We start from the raw sequence: 9,244 nt of genomic DNA on the forward strand, positions 1-9,244 counted from the left end.
CAGACTGCCTCATCGTTCTCCTGTGGACTGGCTGCTGAGTTCAAACCACTGACCTTGTGACTATAGCCCAGCACTTACCCCACTGTGCCACCAAGGCTCCTATGAGAGACGGACATACAGCATAAAGAAGTTGCAGGAGAGGTGATACAGAATTTCCACAGGCTGGTGTAGGTTTTCAGAAAGGAAGGCAAACTGAGCCATCCTAGAGATACTAGAAATGTTTTGCGAACACGTCTGCAGAAAACGGACATGGGTGAGGTGAATCGCTGACACTTTCAAACGCACACAACCTTGAGGTGACAGCTGTACAGAGCCCGCGGTAATGGGACTTACCCAGAGGAAATCTCCGTCGACCTTTATGGCAAACTTCAGTTTCCGTAGGCGGACGAGAGAGAGAGGAGCGCCAGACACATCAGAGACGCAGTGGACAATGCCAGCGATCTGTCCACAAAGCAACTCCTGTTGGTCAAGCAGGGTCTACGGGGGAGAAGCAAACGCCACACAAGAAGTTGATTCTTAGAACAGGGACTGGCAGCTACTGTAGCAGAGTATTAAGCATCAGGGTGTTAACCAAAAGGTCAGAGGTTCAAACCTACCATGGGAGAATGAAGCAGTCTGCTTCTATAAAGATGTAATCTCAAAACCCTACTGAGCAATTCTAACCCTTAGTGTGTTGGATAGTTGGTTTGAACTGCAATGTCAGCAGTTCAAACTCACCAGCCGCTCCTTGGAAATCCTATACAGGATCGCTACAAGTCAGAAAGGCACTTAACAACAACAACCAGGCTCAGAGGGATGCTATGAGTTGGAATCAAGTTGCTGGCAGTGGGTTTGGTTTTGGGTTTTTTATGCTCTAAGAATGGTCTCTTACATTTTTAAACAGTTGTAAAGAAAAACAGAACAAAAAAGAGGAATCATGTGATAGAGATCTTAAGTGGTTACAAAGTCTGACATATTTACCTTACAATCAATCCCCTTTAGAAAAAAGGCTTGCCGAGAAGCCCTGCCCTAGAGGGCTGGCCCGTTATGCGACACACACAACGGCACATAGGTGACTGAGCACCGAGACACAGGCACAGGCCTGCACCCTATGGGCATCCTCTCCAGAGAGACCAAAGCAGCCAACTCTCCAGTAGGCACATCAGCACACAGAGTGAGAATCTACAGGGGTCAAAACGTGAGACAGCCAGACACAGTAACCAACAGAACATGTACATCACCTGATGGAGAAGTTTTGCCTAAAAAAACTGAACAAGGCTCTAGATTTTTGTGACAAGTTTAAAGGAAGCTAGTAGATAAAGCAAAACCAAACCGAACCCACTGCTGTCAAGGCAATTTAACTTACAATGACTCTAGAGGACAGAGTAGACCTGCTCAGTGTTTCCAAAGCTGTCAATCCCTATGGGTGCAGATGGCCTCATTTTTCTCCTGCAGAGGGGCTGCTGGGTTCAAACCACCAGCCTTGAGGTTAGCATCCCAACAATCAACCTACTGCACCACCAAGGTTCCTTACCCAGCAGACACCCAAACCAAACTCACTGCCATCAAGTCAATTTCAACTCCGAGTGACCCTGTAGAGGATTTCCGAGAAGCGGTTGGTGGATTTGAACCACTGACTTTGCAGTTAGCAATCCAGTGCTTATCCTACAGTGCTACACCAGAAAATACCACGAGTATTTGCCATGAGTCCAGAATGAAGGTTTTCTGATAGTCCACTGCTCAGAGGCCTGCTCTGATTAAGGATCCAATGACATACTGGGGAAGCGTGGGTGGGTGAGGCATGTTAGAAAATACGGGACCTTCAAACACAAAACCGCCAAGTGGATTCTACGGGTGTTGTCAGGGTTTTGATTGAGTGAGAGAAAGTGATGGGCAGGGGTAGGAGGTGGGGTGGGGGTGTGAAAACCAAAAGGAAAGGAAGGAGGAAGGAAGGGAGAAAACAATTCTAAGTGCCACAAGGTGAAATTTTAATGTGGACTGGGTATCACATGACATTAAGGAGTCATTATCACAAATTATTGTTACTTTTGTCGGGTGTGATAAGGCTCAAAACAAGTCCTTAGACCACAGAGCTGTCTCTGGAAGCACACCCTGTGAGGTGCAATGGAATCTCTAATATGGCCCTTTGCCTTTTAGTCCTCCACTCTAGAGTGTTTTGTCAAGCCTTGCCCCTGAACCAGTGGTTAGGGTCCTGTTTTGGAATGCATTGTCTGTATGCTAATGAGGCAGGACTGCTAGTGAGTTTGCCTCAAGTCTTCACACTTATCTAGGCCACAGCCTCCCCTTCCTCACTGAAGCCACACCCTTCTCTCTTACAAGAGACAAATGGAGAGAGAAGAAAGCAGAAGAAGGGGGTCCTGGCTACTAGCAAGAGGAAGAAACAGGAATGGAGCGTGTCCTTCAGACACGGGGGTCTCTGTGCTGGGAAGCTCCTAGACCCAGGAGACAGAGAGCTGTAACAATGGAGACTCAAGATGGCAAGAAATCGTGGAAGAGAAATGGAGGCAGCAGAAGTAAGAAACCAGCATAAGACAACACAGTGGACTTCCTGGCCCCTGGAGAGAAAGCAGAATCCCTTCAGGCAAGAGGCTCATTGGCAAGCAGGGCATCTCCAGGCACTTGGTGGAGCTAGGCTTGTCCACCCTCAGAGCTAGAGCTGAGTGCCTTCGGGTCAAGGCTTGCCGGTGGAGTGGGATGCCGCTGGACACTTATTGGCAGGGCAGAAGAGCTTTACAACACTTGTCCAAGCAGGGTCAGGCTGAAAGGCCAAGGGTCCAGGAGAGACCTGTCTTCAGGCAGGGCTGGAAAGAGGTTGTCCTCATCAAAGAACTAGATCCTGAGTGTTCCTGATCCTGATTTGGAACCCGGTAAGTGGTTACGACCAAGAGGCAGCTGTTCAAACAGAACATGGGAACACTGAATGGATTAAAATTAAGAAAGGTGTGCGATAGGGTTGTATTCTTTCACCATAATTATTCAACCTGTATGCTGAGCAAAAATCCAAGAAGCTGGGTTATTTGAAGAAAAACGTGGCATCAGGATTGGATGAAGACTCATTAACAACCTGTGATATGCAGATGATACAACCTTGCTTGCTGAAAGTGAAGATGACTTAAAACATTTACTGATGAAGATCAAAGAGCCCAGCCTTCAGTATGGATTACATCTCAATGTAAAGAAAACAAAAATCCTCACCACTGGACCAATAAATAACATTCTTATCAACGAAGAAAAGAATGAAGTTGTCAAGGGCTTCATTCTTCTTGGATCAACTATCAACACTCATGGAAGTCAAGAAATCAAATGATGTATTGCATTAGGCAAATCTGCTGCATGAGACCTTTTTAAAATGCTGAAGAGCAAAGACATCAGCTTGAGGACTAAGGTGCGCCTGACCCAAGCCATGGTATTTTCAATAATCTCATATGCATGCGAAAGCTGGACAGTAAATAAGGAAGACCCTAGAAGAATTGATGCTTTTGAGTCATGGTGTTGGAGAATATTGAAAATGCCATGGACTGCCAAAAGAACCAATAGATCTGTTTTGGAAGAAGTACAGCCAGAATGCTCCTTGGAGGCCAGGATGGCCAAACTTTGTCTCTCATATTTCGGACATATTGTCAGGAGGGACCAGTCACTGGAGAAAGATATCATGTTTGGTAAGGTGGAGGGTCAGAGAAAAAGAGGAAGACCCCCCAGTGAGATGGATTGGCAAAGTAGCAGCATCAATGGGCTCAAGTGTGGCAACAATTGTAAGGTTGGCCCAGGACCGGGCAGTGTTCCGTTCTGTTGTACTGACTCGATGGTACTTAACAACAACAAAGTGGCTACGAGTCTGGCTGCTAACCTCAAGGTCAGCAATTCTAAACTACCAGCGGTTCCACAGGAGAATGATGAGGCTGCCTGCTCCTATAAAGCTTTACAGCCTCGGAAACCCTATTCAGGGTCACCATGAGTGGGAACCAACTCCACAGCACACAGCCACCACCACTGCTCCCCTAGTAAAAGGAGGTCTAGTAGTTGGGCTGCAAACTGCAAGGTCAACAGTTCAAACCCACCAGTCACTGCAGGAGAAAGATGAGGTTTTCTGCTCCTGTAAGCCTCAGAAACCCTATGAGTTGGTTGCTATGAGTCAGAACCAACTCCACAGCACACAGCCACCACCACTTCCCTAATAAACCCCACAATCATGAATACTGTCAGTGAGTTCTACATGGCCACTGTAACGAATTATCAAACCTGGCAGAGAAGTAGAGAGTGTGGGAGGGATGGCTGTGTCAGAATGGGTAAAGAGGTGGGAGGGTAGGCATGTCCAAACGGCCGCCTCATAGGAATCAGCGGGGCTGCTGACCTTGAGGCTTCTTCACCCTTGTGAATGAAACAATGTCTGTGGTTTCCCTGAAGCCCTCTGGATTAAAAGCATGGCTCAGATAAAATCAGCAAAGCGTTGGTAGTTGTGGAAGGTAGTGAGGGGCATGTGGGGGTCCATCACAGTCTCTGCTCCATCTCTAACAAGGGAGCTTCAAAACGTTCGCTGGCACATGGAGTTAAAAGATCGTGGAATTTTCTCACGGATTTTTTAAAGCCAGGGTCAAATACATTTGGAGAAAAGTTTTTTTAAAAACAAAACATGCTGTGCAAAACAGTGGAGGTAGGGGAGGCAAACACCAAAACCATGAGGGGACAAGACAGCTAGAGAAGATGGCAGTCCCGAGCCACCTAGGACCTTTAAGACTAAAAATCAAACCACAAAGACTAAGACAGATGGCATGTCAAATGGCCGGATTCAGCAAATAAAACCGTCCCAAGCTAAACTATACTTTTGAGAGGTCATCCTGTGATGGGATGCTCTGCGCCTTACCTGAGCCGGATAAAAGTAGCAAATCCCAGCTCTTGTTGGGTCTCCTTCTTCCTTTACCTTTGAGCCATCGTAAAGGAAGAAATAATTCCACCTGGCAAGAGAACACAATTGACCATGTTTCCTTTCTTGTGACAACAGTGGCATCTTAAAGCATAGCTTCCTATTTCCCAGCCCCAGGAGGGCGCACGAGGGTTTGAGCAGCTTTCTGGGTGTCTCCAGAGAGAGTACCCGGATAAAACCATCCTGTGAGCACAGTGCATCAGAGGCAGGCTGCGAAGCTGCCCACAGCCAGCCTACAGACCGTCTGACCCAAGAAGATGAACAAGTACCCACAGTGACAGCTAATCTTTGAAACACTGAACCTTAACTATATATAGCAATGTCATTTGGCCAGCTGTTCTGTAAGGCTCTGATAACAAACCAAGTTAGGGGTGCATATACTCAGTAGGATGATCTTGAGAAAGGCTTGTAGCCTTCACCAAGAATTCCTGCACTGGGCTGTATGTGGAGCCTCGAGGTCACAGTGACAAAAGGCACATGAATAAACTAACCATTCACGGTCGTGAACCTGCAAAGAGGGGGAAACAAGGGCCAGCTAATGGTGTCGTGCTGTGGGATAAAGTGCTGGACTGCAAGGTTGGTTTAAACCACAAGGTCGGCAGTTCAAACTCACCAGCCACTCCTTGGAAACCCTGTACAGGGTTGCTATGAGTCAACAGCACTCAACAACAACATGACAGTTAATGGTTACGTGTGAGGTGTTGACCACAAAGACAGTGGTTCAAGTTCACCAGCTGCTGTGAGAAAGCAGAAACTGTCTGCTTCCCTGTGGAGCAGCTCTACTCTGTCCTATAGGGTCGCTAGGAGTGGGAACCAGCTCAATGTCCTGGGGGTGGAATTAGCAGAGAAACACCGAACACTGCTTCCTTTCTACCGAAATCTCACCAGTCCTTCCTGTGTTCTCAAACCCAGCTCCCACCACAACCATACCAACATCCACTTCACTGAAGAGTCTCAATTCCCATAACCCACTAGTCTTCCCTAAGGACTTTTTTGATCTATTGTTGATAACTGCCATCCAGTCAACCCCCAACTCATGGAAAGCCCATGCATGATGGCATCACTGCCCAGGCTGGACCATATATATTTTCTCTCTCTCTCTCTCTCTCTCTCTCTCTCTCTCTCTCTCTCTATATATATATATATATATATATACACACACACACATACACACATACGTATACACACACATACATACGTATATTTATATAGAGACATACACACACACAAAGCCCTGATGTAGTGCTGTAGGATACACACTGGACAGCTAATGGCAAGGTCAAAGATGAGGCTTCCTGCTCCTGTAAAGCTTTACAGCCTGGGAAGCCCTATCCAGGGTCACTATGAGTCGGACTCGAGTCGACAGCAGTGAGTTTGGGGTTTTATAATGGAAAAAAATGGTGACCATTTTGTTCCTGCTCTCTTCTCCCTCAATCCACACTCTCTCCTAGGCTATCCCCTCTGGCCCCCACCCCATCTTCCTGGTGTCAAGCACCAACTCTGCTTTCCGAGGTCAAGGGCCAGATGTGCGCCTGCCTACAGGACAAGTCCAGACCATTCCACCAAACCCAACTCAGAGCCTGCAGCAGCCCCCACATTCTCTGACCACTGTGGTCCACAGGGTTTTCACTGGCTGACTGGAAATAGCCTACCAGGCCTTTCTTCCTAATCTACCTTAGTGTGGAAACTCCATTGGAACCTGTTAGGACTGTAGCCACCAGAAAGCTTCCAATGAGGGAAAGCCTCCACCACTACCCCCGCTCTCACAGGAATACTAAAGGAAACCCGGCCGGCCTCTCTGCGTCTTCTGACTTCCCCATTTGACCAGACACAGTACCTTGTCTGGTTACAACTGAAACCATGCCTTTCAGTTCCATCTCTCCAGTTCATGAACTGAGTTAGCAAGAATGAATCCACGTGGGCTTGAGAAGGGAGCTGAGGTCCAGACAGACATGGTGGGACACCCTCAAGAGCCAGATAAGCAGAACATCTTTGGTGTCATTCTGAACTGCAACCATCACTCAAAAGTGAAGGTTCCCGTACCTGTGTTACTACCGGAGCCAGCTGACCGACACACAGATATGACCAGGGATCTCCTTTCTACAATTTAACAGGAGACCCTGCAAGACTGGAGAGTTTGGGAAAGAAATGACTGAGGAACTTCATTTGGCTTACTCTGAGGAATATGACATTGCTTTTTTCTGCCTAAAATCAAGATAGTCAACCCAACAGTCTCATCAGGCAGCCTGGCAAGTATGAACCCGTGACTAGCTTTCGGACTCACCAGGAGGCTGACTTCGTCTCTGTGGAGGTGGAGGCAGCCATTTACTTTCCAGCCGTCCTCATCCTCTTCCTCTGGGTTCCTTTTCCGGGATCACTTTTCTGCCATGCGCCCAGGCCAGGGAATCATGACGGGGTAGGGTTAAGTGTTTCCACTCAAAGCTGTCACTCCTTTAGTTTTCCCTCAATATGAACGTGTGGCATTTCTTCTTTGTAGGCCCCCTTGAATCTCGTGAAGATGGCTGTGCCTCTGGGAACCCGGAGAGAGAGAATAAAGCAAGAGAATCCCCCCACAGAAGTCGACCCCCCAGGCTGGTTCTGTTAGCGAGAGAGGCTTTTTGCAGCAGAATCAGCTCCTGTGGAAACAAGTCTCCGGGAAGGCTCAAACCGGCAGATGTAGACTGAAGGCCGGGTCCACAAGGGATTTCTCACGTGTCCTGTTCTTCAGAGCCATTCTGGCATTTCTTTGACAAGTTTGAAGCTTCAACTTCAAACAGCAGTGCCTTGGCCCTAGAATGAACACAAGGGATAGATTTACACAAGGGATAGAGTCTTTCATCAACCCACAGGAAAGCATGTGACCCAGTGGGGTGAAGCAAATGGGAGACTTAAAAAGGGCACTCTGCACAGTTGAAGGTTGTGTTTCAAAATAAAGACAGGGCACGAGAGAATTTTCAAGTTCAATCCTTTAGTTTCTTGAAGCATTATGGTGAAATGAACACATCCTGGGTCTCCCAGAGGGTCAAACTGCATACCTGGTAAGAAAAGCTCTGCATGCTAAGGACAGCTACATCAGGTTCCTGGGAAGCTCAGTCTGTGCACTGTTACTAACACAAAGGAGTCCTGGTGTGGCATGGGGGGATAAAGCGCGGGATCACAATGTTGGGTTTGAACCACAAGGTCAGCAGTTCAAGTTCACCAGACGCTCCTTGGAAACCCTATACAGGGTCACTATGAGTCAGAACTGACTCGATGGCACTTAACAATGAACATGTTGTTGTTGTTAAGTGCTTTGACAGCCTAAAAGTCACCTGAACATGTAGAATTCCACTGCTGGGCAAGTGTGCAAAACATACACACACAAAGAGAACTTTACTGGGAAGCTTTTTAAACTCTCACCTGAGGGAGGTGACACAGAGGTATCATGCATGGCATTTCTGAGCAGAAGGGACCCTGGTACCATTTACTCTACTCCTCGTCCTTTCTACTCCTCCCCAAATGACTTTGTCTCTGCCTTACTCCCACTAGAGACAGGAGGTGCATCACTGTTAGCTGCATCCTTCTGTCAAACACCAAACCAAGAGAAAAACAAAAGCCTGCTCCCAATGACTCAACTCCAACTGACAGCAACCTCGTGCTTGCAGAGTCAAACTGTGCCCCAGGAGCACTTGAAGGTTGTGACATTCTGGAAACAGATCGCCAGACCATTCTTCTGCAGCACCTCTGGATGAGTTCCAACTGCCAACCTCTTCGCTGAGTCACTCAGGGAGTCCTCCTAAATGACCTCCTAGTGACCTCCACTCACTGGTCTGATTCACACCTTCCAGAAACACATGAAACACTGAGGAGGCCTTCCTTGTGATGACCCTCTCATCCCTTTCTAAGACAAGCATTCCAGCAACAGGTTCTTGAGTACACACTCATCAGTCACTCGGCCAGCTTCCTAAGCACACACACTATATGGACTCCTTCGGTGGAGAGAAGATCCTAGAAGAAACCCTGCTCAACATTGGTCAGCGCCCTGTACAGAGCCCTGCTGCTGCACTGGGTTAAGTATTGGGCTGCTAACGGCAAGGTTGGTAGTTGGAACCCACCCACCACCCTACTTGCTCCTGTAAAGATAGACAGGCCTGGAAACCCTCGGGGACAGCTTTACCCTGTCCAGGAGGGTTACTTGAGTCAGAATTGACTCAATGGCAGTGAAAGCTTGGGATAGGCCTCTGTCGCCACAACTAAAAGGGGGCCATTCTCACAATATTCTGTGGTGCACATGGAAGGGGCATCTCAGCTACTGGCACCAAGGACAGTGGCTGCAGGCCCACC

At 47.8% G+C, this 9,244-nt stretch overlaps 1 protein-coding gene across 1 annotated transcript in view; it reads right to left on the reverse strand.

Moving 5' to 3' along the window:
- The window catches only part of HPS4 (Hermansky-Pudlak syndrome 4), a 33,050-nt gene extending 25,804 nt beyond the window's left edge, over nt 1-7,246 (reverse strand). The window contains exons 1-3 of the mRNA XM_006869295.1: nt 7,206-7,246; nt 4,862-4,952; nt 334-477 (exon numbers count right to left, since the gene is read on the reverse strand). Coding sequence (XP_006869357.1) covers nt 334-477; nt 4,862-4,952; nt 7,206-7,246 — 276 coding nt within the window. The remainder of the gene's footprint in view (nt 1-333; nt 478-4,861; nt 4,953-7,205) is intronic.
- Between the last annotated feature and the right edge of the window lie 1,998 nt (nt 7,247-9,244).

The sequence above is a fragment of the Chrysochloris asiatica genome, unplaced genomic scaffold, assembly GCF_000296735.1.
Source record: "Chrysochloris asiatica unplaced genomic scaffold, ChrAsi1.0 scaffold00128, whole genome shotgun sequence".
Classification (NCBI taxonomy): domain Eukaryota; kingdom Metazoa; phylum Chordata; class Mammalia; order Afrosoricida; family Chrysochloridae; genus Chrysochloris; species Chrysochloris asiatica.